This window comes from Nicotiana tabacum, chromosome 6 (genome assembly GCF_000715075.1).
Source record: "Nicotiana tabacum cultivar K326 chromosome 6, ASM71507v2, whole genome shotgun sequence".
Lineage (NCBI taxonomy): Eukaryota > Viridiplantae > Streptophyta > Magnoliopsida > Solanales > Solanaceae > Nicotiana > Nicotiana tabacum.
In genome coordinates, this window is record NC_134085.1 from 113,430,478 (window position 1) to 113,451,391 (window position 20,914).

At 40.5% G+C, this 20,914-nt stretch overlaps 1 protein-coding gene across 3 annotated transcripts; it reads left to right on the forward strand.

Moving 5' to 3' along the window:
• The first annotated feature begins 12,247 nt into the window (after positions 1–12,247).
• Positions 12,248–15,999, forward strand: LOC107826233 (uncharacterized). 3 transcript variants are annotated; one of them, XR_001657232.2, is made up of 4 exons: positions 12,248–12,503; positions 12,627–12,811; positions 14,835–15,527; positions 15,759–15,999. XR_001657232.2 is itself a non-coding variant. In XM_016653192.2 (3 exons), the coding sequence occupies exons 1-3, from the start codon at positions 12,356–12,358 to the stop codon at positions 15,804–15,806; spliced, it is 264 nt and encodes an 87-aa protein (XP_016508678.1). In that variant the 5' UTR covers positions 12,263–12,355; the 3' UTR covers positions 15,807–15,999. The 3 variants fall into 3 exon arrangements, 1 of the variants encoding a protein (XP_016508678.1); XR_001657230.2 differs by lacking the exon at positions 12,627–12,811 and having other exon boundaries at positions 12,251–12,503; XM_016653192.2 differs by lacking the exon at positions 12,627–12,811 and having other exon boundaries at positions 12,263–12,503; positions 14,835–14,902.
• The last annotated feature ends 4,915 nt before the right edge of the window (positions 16,000–20,914 follow it).

A 20,914-nucleotide genomic window follows, 5' to 3' on the forward strand; every position in this document is an offset into this window, starting at 1 on the left:
GGCCGCGATAGCTTCTATTGTGGTCCGCGCAAAAAGGACCGCGGACCGCAATGGCTAGTTCCTCCAAAATGCCACCTCTCTGAACCTTGGCTCTGCGGACCACACGAAATCGAGTGCAGCCGCAATGAACCTAATGCGGACCGCACAAAACCCTCTGCGGCCGCATTGCCTTGTGTCCTGAAAAGCATCCTATCTGAACTTCATCTGTGCGGACCGCACATAATGGTGTGCGGCCGCAATGGCCCTATTTGCCTGAGCTTGATCTTGTCTTGGTACTTGTGCAAGTTTCACTTCTTTTTGAGTTGGTTTTTGACACCTTGTCACCTTGTTGATCAAACCTGCAATCAAGCACAACTTGTGAGCCTTTGGGACTATTTTGTACACATTTCTAATCAAAACTTAAAGAAGAAGGAATTTAAAATGCATCATAATCCCTAGTTATCAACTTCCCCAAATTTAAGCTTTTGCTTGTCCTCAAGTAAACAAAATAAGACCTACCCCTTAAGAGAAAATCCAAGAAAATTCAGCTGTCCAAAAAATGACCTCATCTAGCATCAATTGGGACTAACAATTGCCCTCAATTCAAATGAACCATTAACAACATTCACTCTTTTAAACACCATGGATTTAGTGCGACACAAGAGCATCAAGAGTTGACTCAACACATCAAAGAAACTCTTTCTATTACTTTGGTCATTGTGGAACCCAAACTCACACATCCTCAACTCTCCCTAAGCAAACCTCACTTTTAGGGTAGTGGCACTCAGAACAAGGTTAATGGAACTACACTCATCTCTCTCAAGGAAAAGTCACAAGTCCAGCTCTAAGTACCATATACTTGCCCCTTATGTAAGTCACCTCTAATGAAAGTTTCATTCAACTCAAGATCATATAGGGTTTTTGTGGGGACAAAGTGAAGGCTTTTGGTTCAGGGTAGGAAATGTTTGGTCTAAGTAGGTTCCATCTTCCCTTTAGCACTTCTTTTTCTTCATTTTGGCACACATTTACTTGCCTTTTTTTTAAAGTCATTTCACTTCTTTCTAAGGGGTTAGAGAGACTCTCACTCTTTCTTGTTCATTTCAAATCTTTTCTCCTTTCTCAATTTTTCATACCTTTCATTCTTTGATTTTATTGAATCCCTTCACTTATTTCTACATTGAACATTCTTTTTGTGTTTTTGCTTTTCTTTCTTTTTCATTGCCTTTCCTTTTCTTCTTTTTGTACCTTTTTACCACTTTGTTGCATTCCTCGTCTCTCCCCCCAAACTTATACTTTTGCCAAGTGCTAAGGAAAGATAGAGTGCCAAGAGAGGGTATCTTTTAGAACGGGTAAAGGCTTGTACATGGTTCTTGAAAGAAAAAGGTCTAAGGCTCAAAAGGGTTGACTAGGGATTTATCATTGGTAGGCTGTGGAAGTGTTCAAGCTATCATTTGGATCAAGGAGAGCCTATAATCATGTCTCAAGTCAAATTACACCTAGGATTTCTCCTCGACAAATATTCAACGCAAGTTCTAGACCAATGGCTCGGGACTTGGACTTGAAATGCAATTTCTCACCACACAAGCTATGGGATCGCTAAAGACACAGAGTTGGGGGCCCACAATAACCTTAGATAAGATTTGAGCACACAATGGTCCCGAGAAACCACTTGATGATTATCGGCCAACACAAGAGTCTCAAGGTCATAACTTTCACCATCCTATACACAACAATTTGTTTTTGACCGTAAGATTAAAAGCAAATGTGTTAGGACCAAGTGAAGCTTTGCTTGAGGCACCCTTACCACTAACCACTAAAAAGCTAAAAGAAAAGAAAAACAGACTCAAACCCTTAAGAATGTTATCATGCCATCCATCATCGGGAAGAGCCACCCGGTTCACACAAATTCCACCTTTGGAAAGAACCGTGGCATTAAGAAAACCAAAAGCTTATTGCAAAAACTCAAAACAAGAAGCTACGAGTATAAAATAAGAAGCTAAGAAAAGGAAAAATGCGGAAAGTAAAATGAATATGTATAAGAGGGGATTTAATTGAATATACAATAGGGGAGATAAATATATACAATGGAACATAACTTTTATATACATACCCAAGGTAAAAAGTGCAGAAAATGTAATGAAATACTGAAATTATAAACATACCAAAGATAAAAAAGAAAGAAAGAAATCATCTATATATACAATCATGAAAATCCAAGTAGGGCCTACCTCCTAAAATTAAAGGTGGCATTGTCCTCAATGCCAACTAAGCAAAATAAGTACCAAAAATAGAGGAAAGAGGATACAGAAACTCTCTATGGGTCATCCGTCAGCATGGGATCCTTAGTGGTCCCTGAGTCCTCCGTATGCTCGGGAACCTAAGACTAGCTCCATGTGACCTGTGGCTCTGCTATTGGGACTTGGGCCTGGACCTGGACAGGCTCCTAGGCTGCAACTTGTGGCTGACTGGAGGAAGTCTCCGGTGGGTCCGCTAACTGGATAACTGCATCATCGGACTGGGGGATCAGCCTTTTCCTCTTAGGAGTCCTCTCGGACTGCTCTGGCTGGGGATGGGCTGGTGGCACAGGGTCATGTAGTAGCAAATCCAAAGGCAGGTGATCTGCCTTCAATCTCTTCACCTCGACCTATAACTCCTTCACGGACTCTTTGGAAGCCCGAGTCTTCCTCATCTTCTTAGCCTCCCTAGAAAGCTCCTTGAGAGCCTTTCCGTGTGAATCAACAGCGTCCGTAAGCAATTTCTGGTTCTCAAGGATCTTCTTCTAGTTGTCCAGAAGATCCTTGAGAGTGTCCTCAATGGACTGTGGGACCTGTGGAGGAGGAGGTGCTAACTGAGATGCCACAGTAGTAAATAATACATACAGCTTAGAAGTAACTGTCTGCATCCAGTTGTTGATGCTAGTGAGGGCCTGGCTCAAACGGTGGGCAGTCAATGGATAGGCAATGGTGGAGGGTATGTCTGGCTCTGCTGAAGTGGATGGGCCTGGGGCCTGGTCTGCTGAAGTGAAGGGAGGCTATGGAGTAGTCACTACCACTATTGGCTCTTCAGACTGGCCAGTTGAAGTAGTGGATTTCCTCTTGAAGTGCTTACCTTTAGGGTTGTCATCACCCTATAGGCTATACCACGAGAAAGGTGCCTTTGCCTTCACTTTCATGTCAAATTTGCGCTTCTCCACATCTTGGTCCTTTAGGTACATGGTTAGAAAGTTGGGGAATGGGTAAGACCTGTCACCCTCATTCACTACCCGTGTAATGACCTGGGACATCACATTCTCGACATTGATCGGGTACCCCGCCATGATGGATGCTACTAAGATCTCCCGGTGAATTGGGAGCGAGTTGTCATGTGTGGTAGGATCTAGCCTGCTACAGACAAATGTATCCCACCCCTTTGACTCAAAGTTCAATGTCCTCCTCAATATCTTCACCCCCGCAGTTAGCCACTCGGGGGTGGTAACTGGGATTGCCAAGTACTTCGCCAACCACGGACGGGCTTCTTCACCCAACTTCATTTTTTCTTCAAGTATAGGGACTCATCTTCCTCCGTGAAGCCCAAATAGTCATTGATGATCTTGCTATCAAACTTCACTTTCAGATTCCGCACTATGGTGACCGTGGTACCCTTTTTGATATGGTCCACGTTGGTGTAGAATTCTTTCACCAAGTGCTCATTAGCGTCATCCACCTACCCGATAAAGTAGTCCCAACCTGCTATATCTCTGAATTGCTTCAACACATTTGGGTTGTGAGACAGAAAATTCTGAGTAATGATTTTTCTCTTCGGTATCAACCTCTTTTCTGGCCACCACTCTCTGAATTTCTGGTAGGCAATCTCACTGACGAACCGGTCCTCCCATGCCTCCGGATTTCTAGTCCGCTCTACCCTACCAACTTGAGGCTCACCCCCTTCTACTTCTTCCTCTTCTTCTGCTACTGCATCCTCTCGGGATAATGAAGCTGTAGGAGAGGTGGAGTACTCATCCCCACTGGCTGCAGCTGAGCCCTCAGACGACCCAGAAGATACATGTACTGACGCTTGGGCAGTGGGGGGAGGTGGAGGTGTATCTCTTAATCTGTTTCTCTCTGGCCAGGCAGGAATAAACTCTGGCACGGAGTCTGAAGATGCCTTCCGGGAGGGCTCATACTCACTCCCTGACTGGTCAATGGCCATGTCGGCAGCATTTATAAGTTTCCTTGTATTTTTTATGTTTTGACGAGCTTGTGGGGTCAACCTTATCATCTTTTGTTTCGCACCCTGGGAGGACTTTCCTCTTCCTGGTTGTTTAGCACCCTTGCCTCTTAATTTTACCATTGTCTGCAAACAAATTCAGTCATGCTTTGTTAGTATCTAGAAAAACAATGTAATTCACAGTTGCAAAAAAAATGTTGCAGACAGTTTTTAAACTTGCAGAGTGTGGACCGCACAAAATGCAGTGCGGCCGCAAAGAGGCCATTGCGGACCGCACAAAATCCATTGTGGTCCGCATAGATGTGGGGTTCACACTACTCACTCTCTGAAACTATGCACCGCGGACCACACAAAATGGCAATATGGTCCGCATTGAGGCATCGTGGACCGTACAAAATGCAATGCGGTCGCGGTCCTCAAATGTCAGCTTTCAGGTCTTTCACCATTGCGGTCCGCACAAAATACCATGGCAGACCGCACAGGGGCACCGCGGACCGCACAAATTCCACCGCGGTCTGCACTAAGTACCAAGTAGTAGCACCAACCTAGGGTTCATGATTTGTTCAATTTTAGTCCACTTTTTCACCTATTGAAGAGTCCCTAAGTGTTGGTTCCGTCATTTAACTACCTAAACTAACTTTAAACAAAACTTAACAAACCTAAGCTACAATATTGAAATAAATACGGGAAAGCTAGGAAGAGGAACAGAGAAAAACAAAAAAAAATTAAAAGAAAATAACAAAATTAAGCAATTAAGAAGAAGTTAGAGTTACCAGAAGTGAGAAGTACTGAAGATAGATGAGTCTTAGCAGTTAATTACAAGCAATTTAGAGAGATGAACAATGTTTTAGTGTCTCTGAGATTGGAAAGATCGAAAAGTTCAAAAAGAGGGCCTCGGGTCCTATTTATAGAAAAAGGTCTTGGGCCCCATTTCACCTGCACACCGCGGACCGCACAAAATGGCACCACGGTCCGTATTGCTCAAAACCATAGGGCTCAGACAAGTCAACCACTACGGTCCGCACAAAATGCAATGCGGCCACAATGAACCACCGCAAACCGCATAAAATGCAATGCGGCCGCGGTGGTAAACTTCAGAGAACCCCAAGTTTTTCAAATCACCAGTGCGGTCCACATTGATTTCTTGCCCCCGCACTGAGGTCTTTGCGGCCGCACAAAATGCAGTATAGTCCGCATTGACAACTTCAGAGAGTGGTCATTTTCCAACTTTTTTCCTGCACTGCATCAACACAATCCTACAGCATCTCACAACCAGTCAGTCCAAAAATAAATCCTACACTACAATGAAAATCAAAGAAAAACAAGAAGAAAAACACATGGGTTGCCTCCCAAGAAGCGCCTAATTTAACGTCGCGGCACGACGCAGGTTACCATCAAATCATTTGAGATGAAGAAGTGCCACCACATGGCTGTCATCAATTTTTTCCAAGTAGTGCTTGACCCTGTGCCCATTTACTCTGAAAACTTCCCCATTTTTGTTCTTCAAATCAAGTGCACTAAACGGGGTCACAAACACCATTTAAAAAGGTCCACTCCATTTTGACTTAAGCTTTCCCAGAAATAGATGTAACCGAGAGTTGGACAAGAGAACAAATCACCCACTTTGAACTCCTTGCCACGAGCATATTTATCATGAAGGTAATTCATCTTGTCCTTGTACAAGGACGAACTAGAGTAGGCATGGAATCAGAATTCATCAAGTTCATTAAGCTGCTCCACACAAAGATTTGCTCCCACATCCCATTCAAGATTTAACTTCCTCAAAGACCACATGGCCTTGTGCTCTAACTCAATCAGTAGATGGAAAACTTTCCCAAACACCAACCGATACGGAGACATACCAATCAGAGTCTCGTAAGCAGTCCTATAAGCCCATAGAGCATCATCCAATTTCTTTGACCAATCGGTCCTATTTGCATTGACCGTCTTTGACAATATACTCTTGATTTTCCTATTTGAGATTTCAACTTGGCCACTCACTTGAGGATGATAAGGAGTAGAAACTTTGTGGTTGACACCATACTTTGCAAGCAAAGCATCAAAAGCTCTATTGCAAAAATAAGACCCCCTATCACTAATGATTGCACGAGGAGTGGCAAATCTTGTAAAAATGCTCTTCTTGAGAAATGCAACAACACTCTGGGCCTCATTGTTGGGTAAATCCATGGCTTCAACCCACTTTGAAACATAGTCCACCGCCACAAGAATGTATGTTTTCCTACACGAGCTAACAAACGGGCCCATAAAATCAATGCCCCATACATCAAAAATATCAACCTCAAGAATGGTATTGAGAGGCATCTCATCTTTATTTAAAATTCCGCCCGCTCTTTGACATTCGTCACACCTCTTCACAAGTTCGCTTGCATCTTTGTACAAAGTTGGCCAATAAAACCCACAACTAAGAACTTTGGAAGCCGTCCTCGCCCTGCCATGATGGCCACCATAGGGAGAGGAATGACAAGCCTCCAAGATACTCAATTGCTCTTCCTCCGGGACATACCTTCGGATCACACCATCCGTGCAAATCTTGAACAAGTGCGGCTCATCCCAATAGAAATCCAAACTATCCCGTTTGAGCTTCTTCCTTTGGTTAGAAGAGAGCTCACACGGGATTATACCAGTCACAAGGAAATTAGCAACATCCGCAAACCATGGCATACCATTCACCGACACCAAAAGGAGTTATTCGTCAGGAAATGAATCATTGATCTCTAGGCCATCACAAGGCCTCCCCTCCTCCTCCAAGTGGGACAAGTGGTCCGCCACTTGGTTTTCACTACCCTTCCGGTCCACAATCTCTAAATCAAACTCTTGAAGTAACAAGACCCATCTCATCACTCTAGCTTTGGAATCCTTCTTCGTCATCAAGTACCGGAGTGCGGCATGATCGGTATGGACTATGACTTTGACACCCATAAGATACGGCCGAAAGATTTCCTTTGCGAACACAATAGCCAAAAGTTCTTTCTCGGTCATCGTGTATTTCACTTGAGCATCATTCATTGTCTTGCTCGCATAGTACACCGGATGAAACATTTTGTTCACTCTTTGACCCAAAACCGCCCTAACCGCAACATCGCTCACATCACACATGAGCTCAAAAGGCAAGCTCCAATTAGGTGCGGTAATGATAGGAGTGGTGGTCAACTTATGCTTGAGAAGTTCAAAGGCTTGCATGCACTCTCATCGAACACAAACTTGGCATCCTTTTCCAATAGCTTGCATAAGGGGTTCACTACCTTAGAAAAGTCTTTGATAAATCTCTAGTAGAACCCCGCATGCCCAAGAAAACTTCTAACTCCCTTAACAGAGGTAGGGGAGGGAGCCTTGAAATCGCATCAATTTTTGATTTGTCTACCTCAATACAGTGCTTTGAAATTTATGCCCAAGAACTATGCCCTCTTCTACCATGAAGTGGCATTTCTACCAACTAAGAACAAGATTGGTTTCTTCACAATAGGCCAAAACTCTATCAAAATTTTTCAAATACTCATCAAATGAATCACCCACAACACTGAAGTCGTCCATGAACAACTCCAAAATATCTTCCACCATATCGGTGAAAATGGCCATCATACACCAAATGTAGCCGGTGCATTACGCAACACAAAAGGCATTTGAGAAAAGGCAAATGTGCCATATGGACAAGTGAATGTGGTCTTCTCCTGGTCTTCTAGAGCAATCAAGATTTGGTTGTACCCAGAATACCCATCCAAGAAACAATAGAAGGCACGCCTAGCAAGTCGGTCTAACATCTGGTCAAGAAAAGGCAATGGAAAGTGATCCTTGCGGGTCACTTTATTCAACTTGCGGTAGTCCATGCATACCCTCCAACCGGTGATGGTTTTGGTAGGAATCAGCTCAATTTTTGAATTTGCAACCACGGTCATGCCACCCTTCTTCGGTACACATTGCACCGGCGAAGTCCAAGAGCTATCAAAGATGGGGTACACAACCCCGACATCCAACCACTTGATTACCTCCTTTTTCACAACTTCTTGCATGGCCTCGTTCAATCTCCTTTGATGTTCCAAGGAGGGCGTTGCATCATATTCCAGAATAATCTTGTACATACAGAATACGGGGCTTATCCCCCGGATATCAACTAGAGTCAATTCAATTGCCTTTTTCCGCTTTTGAAGCACCGCTAATGTGGCATCAACCTACATGTTAGTAAGACAAGAGGAAAAAATAACTTGCAAAGTAGAACTAGGTCCTAAGAACTAATACCTGAGGTGTGGAGGCAACGACTTCAATTCCAACACCGGAGGCTCCTCAATTGAAGGTTTTTTTGGTGGAGTCTTCCAATTCTCAAGGTCCAAAGATAGTTTTCTAGGCTCATAAGAGTAAGAGCCCATTCTATGTAAAGCATTCACACACTCCACTCGGCCCTCATCATCATTGACATCAAGATTCAACAATACGGCCTCCAGAGGGTCCTCCACATTGATCATTGCACTGGTATCATCAACTATCACTGCCGTGACAAGGTCCACAAAAGAGCACACCTCGGAACTGTTGGGCTGCTTCATTGACTTGCACACATGAAAGACCATTTTTTCATCACCCACCCGGAAGGTGAGTTCCCTTGCTTCCACATCAACTAAGGCCTTCCCAGTAGCAAGGAAAGGTTTCCCCAATATGATTGGAACGTCATAATCCACCTCAGAATCCAAGATCACAAAATCAGCTGGCAAGATAAATTTGTCTACCCAGACAAGCACATCATCAATAATACCCAATTGTCTCTTCATCATTCTATCCACCATTTGCAATCTCATGGAAGTCGGCCTCGGTTGCCCAATATCAAAAGTCTTGAAAACTGAGTAGGGCATCAAGTTGATACTTTCCCCCAAATCACATAGAGCCTTAGCAAAGTCCGCACTCTCAATGGTGCAAGGAATGGTGAAAGCACCGGGATCTTTGTCATTAAGTCCTTCATGAATTTAGCATAGCCCGACATTTGTTCAAGAGCCTTCGCTAAGGGCACATTAATGGATAATCTCTTCATCATATCAATGAACTTTTTAAACTAATTCTCATTTTTTTTGCTTTGCTAGCCTTTGAGGATAAGGTGGAGGTGGCCTTGGCAAAGAAGCCTTGACTTTAGGCACAACCGGCTTCGGCATGTCTATTACGTGTTCCCCTAGACGGGTTCGCATCATTTTGAGTTTCCACCTCGGCATCTTGAATATCAATCCTCACTTCTTCATTCACATTCTCATCAATCCCATTTTCAACCACCAAAGGAACTCCATCTTCTTGCAACTCAACTTCATCACTCAAAATTTGCTTTTGTTTGGAGGCATTCACATCACCGCCTCGTCCACTCCTTGTAGTTACCGCCATAACATGATTGTTCCCACCCTTCGGGTTTACTACCGTATCACTTGGTAGAGCACCCTTAGGCCAAGTATTCAAGGACTATGAGATTTGGCCTAACTGAACCTCCAAATTTCTAATTGAAGTATTGTGGGAAGATAACTGAGCATCGGAATCCGCACTCTTCTTCATCATCTGTTCAAACATCATTTCAATTCTCCCTATATCAGGGTTAGAAGAACTAGGACATTGGGATGAAAATGGGGGCGGATTGTTCGGTTGTTGGTACATTTGGGGCCTTTGAAAGCCTTGCCCCCGGTTTTCTTGGTTGCCATTGTTCCACCCACCTTGATTGTTGTTACCACCCCTTTTGTTGTTGTTCCATTCCAATTACCCCGATTGTTCTGATTATTGTTCTGATTGTCCCAGTTGGAGTTTTGGTTGTTGTTCCCCCAATTACCATTGCCTTGTTATTGATTGCCCCAATTGCCTTGGGGCCTCCATTGTTGTTGGTTGGAAGAATTGCCCCTTTGGCCTTGATAATTGTTCACGTATTGTACCTCTTCATTTTCCCCATCATAACTATCATCTTGGAATCCACCACAATCATTGTCAAATTGCTTCGAATTCCCTTGGTTCTGTTGACCTTGTTGTTTTCTTTTGTTGACTAGCATGTTGACACCCTCCATAGCATTTACTTGGCGAGGATTTTGAACTTGTTGCAACTGTGCCTTTGCTAGTTAGTTCATTGTAGTTGTCAACTCAGCTATAGCCTGCCCATGATCATATAACTCCTTGTGCAAATGAGTGACCGTGGGGTCACCCTGAGGCACATTGGCTCTACTTTGTAAAGTAGAAGAAGTATCATCCATCTCGTCAAGAATGTCACAAGCCTCATCATAAGACAACTTCATGAAGTTGCCCCCAGCAAGTTGGTTCACTATGCATTGGTTTGTTATGTTAATGCCCCGGTAGAAAGTCTGTTGGATCATCGCCTCAGTCATATCATTGTTGGGGCATTCCTTCACCATTTTTCTATAGTGCTCCCAAATCTCATGCAAAGGTTCAGTGGGCTCCTGCTTGAAAGCTAAGATCTCATATCTCAATGCTGCCATATGCCCCAGTGAGAAAAATTTTGCAATAAACTTGTCCGCCAACTCATCCCAAGTTGTGATGGAATGGTTGGAAAGTCACTCAAGCCAATCCGATACATTCCCTCTAAGTGAGAATGGGAAGAGTCTCAATCGAAGTGCATCCTCGGACACATTAGTTTTCTTGCTCCCCCAACAAGTATCCACGAACCCCTTGAGATGTTTGTAATCATTTTGATTGGCAGCGCCCATGAAATACCCACACTGCTCCATCAATGTCAGCATCACATTGGTAATTTGAAAATTGCCGCTCCAATCCGGGGCAGGACAATTGCACTTGCATAGCCTTGGTTTGGAAGCACTCGAGGAGCCACTCTCTGAGGTGGTGGGGGAGGGTCTAAAATATTATCATTAGCCTGACGGCCTCTCCTTTGTCCTTGAGGCACAATAGGGACCTCATCTTCAACATTGTCATCTACTTCCTCCCCTGGCAGAAGATCTCCAAGAGGTGTGTTGTTTAAGTTTGCTGCCATTTAGTGCCTGGAGTTGTGACAAACACAAATTAGTAACAAATAAGGAAAGAAGAACGATACACAAAACTATTTAGATAGATAGCCAAAACCGTTAGCTCCGCGGTAACGGCACCAAAAAGTGATCGAGGCCAACCCTATACTACTATGAAGTAGCAAAAGAGATCGAAGCACCTTTTACCCGAGAAGGTCGGGATCGATTTCCACAGGGAGCTAGATATTGGAGTTGAGTTTCTATCTAAAGTAGAGTTGTGTATTTGTTCCTAATTGCACTTCTGAACATTTTTGGTTTTGATATTAATTCTAATTTTATAATACTACAATGCTAAATTAGGCTAAGTAAAGCTAAGATTAAACTATTGCAAGTTTTTCAAATAGATAAAAAGGCACTAGGGTAGTGACTTTCTCCTAGGTGGCTAATTGATGGATTCTTGAGTATAAGGCTAGATTGTCACATTTGGAGAATATGATATAACCATTGTACGATTCTGCTCACTCTACACCTCTCGGTGGTTCGAGTGATTTTGCCCGAATTAACTTTCTCAAGACCAATTGGGTATGCAAATTTATGCAAGCAATCAAGGTTCAAGTCGGGTATTACTATCTCTAGGTTTAACCCTTTAATTGGGGCTATCAATCTCTTGAATACGCCCCAATTCCTTGTTGGACTAATTTCATGGACTTAGGCTCTCTTTCTCAAGAATAGCCAAAGTCTACTAGGCATAAACTAGTGTTTGCAACTACTAATTCCACATTAAAACCCTAAATTAGCCCAAATATCAAACACCCATAGACAATCAAGCATCAAAACACAAGACCCATCGATTACCCACACTAGGGTTGAGCCACAACCCTAGCTGATGGGTCTAGATACTTATAACACTACAATAAATTTAGCCTACAACCACACTTATTTTAGACTGCGCCCAAGAAGTGTTGCAAAAATATTTATGAGAATGCTTTCAAATGGTGGCCTTTGGGTAGAGTCTTTGACTACAGTTTTTAAGGCAACGCTCAGAAAGCATTCCTTTTAAACAAAAAGACTACACTTTTTAAGGGTGGCTAATAATAAAATATTTGACAACACTTATTATAGGTATTGTAATGCTTTTAAAGAGTGGTTTTATTGGCAGAACTAATGTAACACTGCGTACCTTAAAAATTTACCCCCAAAATTTTCTAAAAAAATCAAAAGGCAGTAACATGATACTCATATGTATATCTCTTTTCAGAAGTACTAGAAAATTCCCCCCATCCCCAATTCATCTTCCTTCCCCATGGTTTCACAAAACTCAGCTTCACGTTGCTTCTGTTACTGAAGCAATACCATTATTGTCTCCTGGGCTGACTGGTAGGGTGTTCTCTTTCTTTTGTTTCGCTGATTCGCTGCTATTTTCTCACTTCCTGCTTCGTCTTTTTAATTTTTTTCTTTTGGTTTGATATTAATATACCTAAATAGCTAAATTTTGCTCAGGATCGATAATCTTCCGTTGTTCGAGATGAGCGGCTAAGATCTCTTCTTGCGATTGTGCAGTCATGACGATGAGAGTTTTATGAGAAAAATTCAGTTCAGTTGTTAAAAAAGACTCACGCTGACTCCTAAAACCCTAGACGTCGAAGAAATTTGTGAATTTTTCGTTTTTGCGTAGGATTCAGCGGGTAATAAACTGTGATTATATTATCTTTACCAATACTGATCTTGAAATTACTACTTTTATTCTAACATTGTATCATTATTTGCTAAGAAATATTAACCAACGATAAAAAAATTCTTGTGTGCATTTGTTAATTATGCTAATTAAGCACAGGGGGAAATTAATAGTCATAAATTCTTATTAAGCTATAGGGAATATCTGTATTTAGCTTTGTTATCTTCTGAATGTTAAAATTTATATTTCAACACATGCTTCATTGTTACGAGAGGTCTTGTTTATGGCAAAATTGGGTACAAAGGTATTCATGTTAGTATTTTTGTATTGAATTCTAATATCTGATTCTTTTCTCCACCAAAATTAGTCAACACTCGAAAAGATCCGTGGTATACTTGAAGTTAGGTTTGGCATAAAATAAGTGTCATGACTAGGTAAGAGATTCATATTCTCTTTATTTTCTTATTATGCTACTATACAACACCCTATTTTGGAAAAGTTTATTATTTTTAATATCTATTTGTTATGTATAGTTATTGCTTATGTGAATATCTATTTTCAAATCTAATATCACCATTGATTTTTAGGTTTTCAAATGTTCTGTCCTAAGGCTGGATGAATCTACCAAGGTATAACAAATAGTATACTGATGGTGTTCAATATTCCAGGGGCTTTGCTAATTCAAATGATGAATGTTTGTACATGTTAGTCAATTGCTTGATTAACAACTAAAGACACTAGAAACTCCAACTTTAATATTCATTTTTTGTTTTTGACGCTTTAGTCTCTGTTTATTTTATATGCAGATTGTCCCTTTTGGTATTGGTAGAAGGTATTAAATTGGTTATTTTTGACTCTCTTTGTTAAAATCTAAAGCTGCATATGTAAGCATTTTGATCTTATTTGGTTCCTTAAATTTAAAGCATTTGGTTACTATTTCTCGTGCCTCAAGTAAATATTGTAACATGAAGAACTATATTACATCATATAGAATATATGAAAAGAAGTCTAAGTCCTCTACTTTTGAACTATACAACCAGAGAAGTGAAAGGGAAGTACCTTAAGTAAATAATATCACCATCATATTACCTGAAGGCTGATCGATGAAGAGTGCCTCTACTGCTGATGTCATTATTGCAAGAATTGAGATGCTTCCCTCTGTTAATTGCTAGTTTAGGCTGTTAGAAATACCTTATGGCAAAATGGTTTAAGTTGGAGTTTGACCTTTGTTTCATGGCCTATAAAAGTAACTTTGCTGGTCACGCTATTGCCATCAAGACTTTCAACCATTTGATATTCAATATCTGATTATCCCTGCTATATGTTGCCGTAAGAAAGGACAATCTCTTGATATTTTAAGTAGGTAAAGGAATCCTTAATTAGTAGCTCAAGAATGTTGTTGTTTCCTGTTGTTTTTGTCTGTAACTTACTTTTGACATTCCCAACCTAGAAGCTCCGACAGATTAGTTTCTAAAGTTACCTAGTTACTTGTCATAATGCTCTTGTGGTTTCTAATTAGGAGGTAGCTCTGTAAAGGGGATGCAGTCAAAGGTTTGTAGAACAATTTCTGATTTTTTGAACTTTGTGCTAATAATCCTTTGTAGCAACTAGTTGGCTTGTGATGAATTGTAAGACTAGGGAGCGAGTCCAATATGCAAAGTGGAAAATGATTTTTGAGGGCTTCATGGAATTAAAGTAGATCATAGATGAGGCGGTAGTGGAGTGTCTTTTATTAAACATTTTTTGACTTGCAAGATAGGGCAGAATTACTCAAGTTTTTAATCTAGGATTGAACAAGTCCAGATGATTTAAAATCATTAATGGTGTAGTTTGCTTTTTTTAGCCGATGGTCTATCGGAAATAACCTCTTTGCCCTTCCAGGGTTACGGTGTAAGGGTAAGGCTGCATACATCTTACCCTCTCCAGACCCTCCTTGTGGGAAACTACTGGGTTGTTGACTAATAAAATTACCTTAAGTATTTAAGCAAGTTTTATAGTAGTAACATGCTCTTTTTCTTTTTTATTACTGTCAGATGGTTCAAATCCAACTAAAGAAGATTGTGGACTAGCAAAATTACGGAAGCACATAGATATTGAGCAGGTATCTCTGCAACTTGATAGTTTAGCAGTTATCTTTTGTATTTTCACACCTTTAAACTTTTTTTATGAATTGAAAAAGAAAACTTTTATAGTCATAGTTCATATTTGTGCTTCTATGTTATTATGTTGTACTATCTTTGTTAAATTATGTTATTACACCAGCAAAAACTTTTACAGTACAAATATATAGAGTTGTAAGATTGAATTTTGTCAATACATCAGAATTTTCCCAATGTTTTTGTGTTTTGCAATATTTTGTATTTCTGCAGTGTGTTTTATTTCTGTGCAATGTTTCTATAGTGTTTTGTATTTTGCACAACGTTTCTGTATTTTTGCATTTCTACACAGTTTCTGCATTTTCGTATTTCTGCACTCTTCAACATTTCGTATTTCTGCATAGTATTTCAACAAATTATGCATCTCTGCATAATGTTTCTGCAGTGTGTTGTATTTCTGGTCATTGTGGTATCTAGCCCTTTGAAAATGCACATAGTATGTATATATATCAGTGTTATAATTTGTATCATGTACTATATTATCTTCAATTTTCATCTTTTTATGCATGTCTTGCTCAATGCTGGTACATCTTCCACGTTCCTCTGGCTCGTGGTCCGATTCTTGAAAAGGTATTTTTGATTGTTTAGGTTACAATGGCACATTATGCCTGTTTTAGATCTATTTTTGATAGTACAGGAGTAAATTTGGCTCTTTTTTCCTATTTGAATAAAGGTTAGACACTATTTGTTTAGAATTATATAGAGAAGTGCTTAGAGATATAGTTTGTTATTTTGGAAAACATAATAGCTATGAGAAAACATAATAGCTATCTTATTACTTATTTTATTTTGAGTTTGTAGGGAAGCTCTGGTGAGCAAATTGGAAATAGTAGCCACAAGGCAATTTGATCTGTCGGAGTTTAATGATGAAGAGCTTGGACAATTATAATTTATATTATTCTTAATACTATAATAATTACGGTTGATTTTGTAAAGTTAATTGTTAGCATGCACCTTTGAGCAATTTGCTTTATGCGGTGATGTATCACACACAAGATTTATTCATTTTTAAAGTTAATTGCAAGTATATGCATTTGAATTATTCCTTTGTTATCTTCTAGTTAATTGAGTGCTTGAGATCGAGATCTTCATGCTCAATATGATTATTGGATACATAAAAAATGTAAATTCTTTATTATAAAAGCATGGCTTATAATATATATATATATATATATATATATATATATATATATATATATATATATATATATATATATATATATATATATATATATAAAGTGCTTTATAGCTTTTAAAAGCCACACTTCAAAAGTGTGGCCATAGGGATTAGTAAATTTGTAGCCTACATAGCAGCAAGACCCACGTTTTAGAAGTGTTATTTTAAGAGCTACACTAGAAAAGTGTTGCCTAAAGATCAACTAAGACAACATTATTAATGTGTTGCTGTTGTACACGTACGTTGCCATAGAGGGTACTTCTAAGACCACACTTGTAAAGTGTTGCCTTTGGGCAAAGGTTACGCTAGTTTAGGCCATTCCTAAAAAAGCGTTACCTTAGGCCAGAAAGTGTAGCCTTTGATCAAAGGCGACACTTTTTGATAGTTCAGGCCACACTTTTCAGGTGTGGTCAAATGCCTAAAATGTTGTTGTGTAATTAGAGAAGAAAATAAAGCAATAGATGAAGAAAAACCCATAATAATTAATTGCTAAATAAAACTTGAAGATTCAATATTGAAACTAAGCTAAAATTACTCAAAATAGTTAAAGGAATGAAGCCACGAGCGCAGCTCTGTCCCAAAATCTATCTGATGCCCTAAAAATGGGAAAAGAAACTATTTATACTAGGCTGAAAATTCTGGACAAAGATACCCCTGCGGGTCTAGTGCGGACTGCACAAAATCGAGTGCGGCCGCACTAAGGCTCTTGGCTTGATTTATCTGCTCTCCGAACTTGGGCTTTGCGGACCGCACAAAATTGAGTGCGCCCGCGGTGGCTTCTATTGCGGTCCGCACAAAAAGGACCGCGGACCGCATTGGCTAGTTCCTCCAAAATGCCACCTCTCTGAACCTTGGATCTGTGGACCGCACGAAATCGAGTGCGGCCGCAATGAACCCAATGCGGACCACACAAAACCTTTTGTGGTCGCATTGCCTTGTGGCCTTAAAAGCATCGTCCCTGAACTTCATCTGTGCGGACCGCACAGAATGGTGTGCGGCCGCAATGACCCTGTTTGACTGAGCTTGATCTTGTCTTGGTACTTGTGCAAGTTTCACTCCTTTTTGAGCTAGTTTTTGACACCTTGTCACCTTGTTGATCAAACCTGCAATCAAGCACAACTTGTGAGCCTTTGGGACTATTTTGTACATATTTTTAATCAAAACTTAAGTAAGAAGAAGTGTAAAATACATCATAATCCCTAGTTATCATTGGCGTACTCACATTACTCCCTACACCTTGTGTGTAGATTCAGGTATTCCTAAGCTTTCAACAGTTTCTGTGTATTTTCTGGAGTTAGCAAGGTAGCTGCACGACGTTCGCATCCCTGCCCTTCTCCTTCCTATCCTAATACTTCATATTTCAGACTTAATTTGTATTAAGCAAACATTGTTGAGTTGTACTAAGTGGCTCATGGCTAGTGACACTAGATTCAGGTTGTGATGATTGTATTTTTGTACTTGTTTCCGCGTATTTATCTTGATATTTTAAAATGAAAGAATTGAGACTTAATCTGTTTAGAAAAAGAGTAAATTTTACAAAAGATATTCCATATGGTTCGTGTTATTTTGGCTGGCCTAGTACTGTGATAGGCGCCATCACGACCGGGGTATTTGGGGTCATGACAAGAAGACTAGCGCCAAACACAACTTTTCAATTGGCGAATAATTCAGCTCGTTTGGTGTCATCATCCTGCTCAAGTAGTAAAGAGAGTTTTCTTTCCCCTCACTATTTTCTTGGGCCAACAGTGCTCCAACAGACCTTTCTTGCGCTGCAATGTATAGTATCAATGGCTTTCTAGGTATAAGAGCTGCTAAAACTAGAGGCTTCATCAAGTAGGTTTTGATACTTTCGAAGGCATTGCTACAAGCTTGGTCCCACTTGAAAGGAACGCCTTTCTTCATGAGGCGACTAAATAGTTGGCACCTCCCAGAAAGTATGCTAGCTTTCCTTGCAAACTTTTCAATTCATGGATATCCCGAGGCTCAGGCATTTTCAAAATGGCATCCACTTTGGCTTGATCAATTTCAATCCCTAGATGTCGGAAAATGAAACCAAGGAACTTTTCAGAAGTAACTCCAAAGTCACATTTCAATGGATTCATCCTAAGTTGGTACCTCCGAAGCAATTCAAATACCATCCTCAAGTCTTTCAAGTGGTCGCCCTTCTCTCTTGATTTTACCACTAAGTCGTCAACATAGCATTCAACATTCTTGTGGAGAAGTTGATCGAAAATATTTTGCATAGCCCTTTCGTAAGTAGCACCAGCTTTCTTCAAGCCAAAAGGCATTATCTTGTAGCAATAAATACCCTTTGGGGTATGGAATACAGTAAGCTCTTCATCTTTTGGTGCCATGCGTATTTGGTTATAGCCCGATGAACTGTCCATGAAAGACATTGCTTCGTAACCAGTAGTAGCATCGATCATCAGCTCTGTAATAGGAAACGGAAATTCATGTTTCAGACATGCATTGTTGAGATCTCTAAAGTCAATGCACACTCGAATCTGGCCATTCTTCTTCATTACAGGGACAATACTTGAAACCCATGTTAGGTATTTAACTTCACAAATAAAGCCAGCTTCAATGAGTTTGTTAACTTCGGTTTCAATCAAGGGAACCAAGTCCGGCCTAAAACGCCTTTGAGCTTGTTTGATAGGGAGCACCATTTTTGACTGCAAGGTGATGGACTGCTACTTTCGGGTCCAAGCCAGGCATCTCTTTGTAACTCCAAGTGAAGACATCCTTGAACTCCTTGAGTAACTCAATATAATTTCTCTCTTCATCAACTTCTAGTAAAGCACTGAGGTAGATGGGTCTTGGTTCTTCATCGGTACCAAGGTTAACTTCTTTTAAGGCATCAACTGTCGTCTTCACTCCTTCTTCAAGTTCAGGTGGAGCATCCTTCGCATCTTCATCTTCTTGAGGGCCCCTATCATTGAAGGATATGTGATAACATGGTGAAACATCCTCCAATTCCGCATTATCCTCCATTGAAGATGGAACGCCATTCTCGACTTGTACAGTAACATGATACGAAGAACCCACACTTTCTTCATCTTCATCACGTTCCTTAGTATAGACCACATTATATGGCTTTACCTTCAATACTTCTTTATATGAAACCACAAGTTTTGTTTGTCACCTCATTCTAGAAGGAACCAAACTTTGGAAATCCTTAGAGATCTCCTGGATTTTGGGCGAAGCGGGTGTTCTTATGCTTTGAAAATTTCTCTGAAACTTGTTCTCTTTCTTTAATGGACCCAATCTCTCAAACATGAAGGTCATCACAGGTGATTTTCCAAGTCGATAAAAGATAGAAGGCTTGTTAGAAGCAGCCGATTCATCTTCTACAGTGATATAATTGGGATTGTATCCAGCTTTTGTAAATAGCTTGTAAGCATTAGGATCAAAATATTCATCTATTCGCTTTGTAGGGAGTGCCAAATTCTGCAAATGATTTTGGGCTACAAACCCTGCAAGCGGCTTCGAGGACAACTTTACTACCTCAATTCATTTTACCGAAAGAGTTAACTCATTTAGCGTCTTGGTTTGGAGATTAGATGATTCACCTTTATCTTTCTTCCTTTTAGGGACATATTGAAGCGCATGACTTACTTTCTTTCCATAAGACGCAATATTCCCTCTATAAGGTTTATTCGCGTTGGGTTGTACCTCCTTAGTAACAACTTTGGCTTTACCAGTAGTCACCTCTTCTCTTTTAGTTGTGGGCTCGTCATTCTTGCTTTTCATGCCATCATCAACTTTTAGCTCCTTCACAATACGATTCTTCAAGTAGAACTTTGCATCGGTGAAGTGTGACTCTGCCTCGGTGAATAGCCCATCATCAACAACTATCTTATTCTCAACTTCGCCTTTGTAGTATTTCAAACATTGATGGTAGGTAGATAGAACCACTTTATTCTCATGTATCCAAGGCCTTCCAAGCAGGACGTTGTATGAAGTCTTTGCATCGATCACGTGCAGCCATGCACTTGATTGCATATCTTCAATAGTGATTCCCAGCCTGATCGCACCTATGGCTCTTTGCCCCCCTTGGTTGATTCCTTGGATCATCACACGACTTTCAGAGATTTCGTTCATGGGAATACCAAGTTCTTTAATTCACAGTGCGAATTGGAAAAATGTTCACTGAGGATCATCAACCAAAATTTGATTTATCCTTTCATCACACATATAGCCAACCAGGTACAATTGGCAGTTATGAAGAGTGTCACCTAGTAGAAGATCGTCATTTGTGAACGTGACCTTTTCCTCACAAGCATTAACTTCTTGAGAAATGGACTTGATGAGCTTTTTCGAAGATAGTGCCAATGGTAGGTCATCACTCTTTTCTTCCCCTTTGTCAGCATGGCAACAAGAGGCATCAATGCCCTTATGAGAAATCTTCGTGCGGAACCAACTTGGTAAGAACTCCTCCAAGGTCACTAGTTGTCGTGGCTTTTGAGGATGGTGCACCTCCACTTTTGCTTTCTTCAAATATTTAACTGTATTCCATCTCCTTGGTCTTTTCACCATCATTTTCCTTGTTGGTTGTTCTATTAATTTTTTTTGTGGGCTCCTTTTGTGGTGCCTATGACGAGTCACCAACGTCCAACCTTCATTATTATCAGGTTGATTGACTTCAGCTTTGTTTTTCTTCAATAATTCTTCATTTTTACTTCCTTCAAAACTACATAATTCGTCTGGACTAAATGAACCAAATATGATAGAGACTTGATTTGCGCTTGCTTTCTCATCTTCAAGCATGATCTTCTTTTCA

What these genes read in the sequence shown, in the direction of transcription:
- LOC107826233 (XM_016653192.2), top strand. Translation starts at nt 12,356, where the DNA reads ATGATACTCATATGTATATCTCTTTTCAGAAGTACTAGAAAATTCCCC. An exon ending in ATTGTCTCCTGGGCTGACTG is followed by an intron (nt 12,504 to 14,834) that starts GTAGGGTGTTCT and finishes TATTACTGTCAG; the next exon opens with ATGGTTCAAATCCAACTAAA. An exon ending in AGCACATAGATATTGAGCAG is followed by an intron (nt 14,903 to 15,758) that starts GTATCTCTGCAA and finishes TTGAGTTTGTAG; the next exon opens with GGAAGCTCTGGTGAGCAAAT.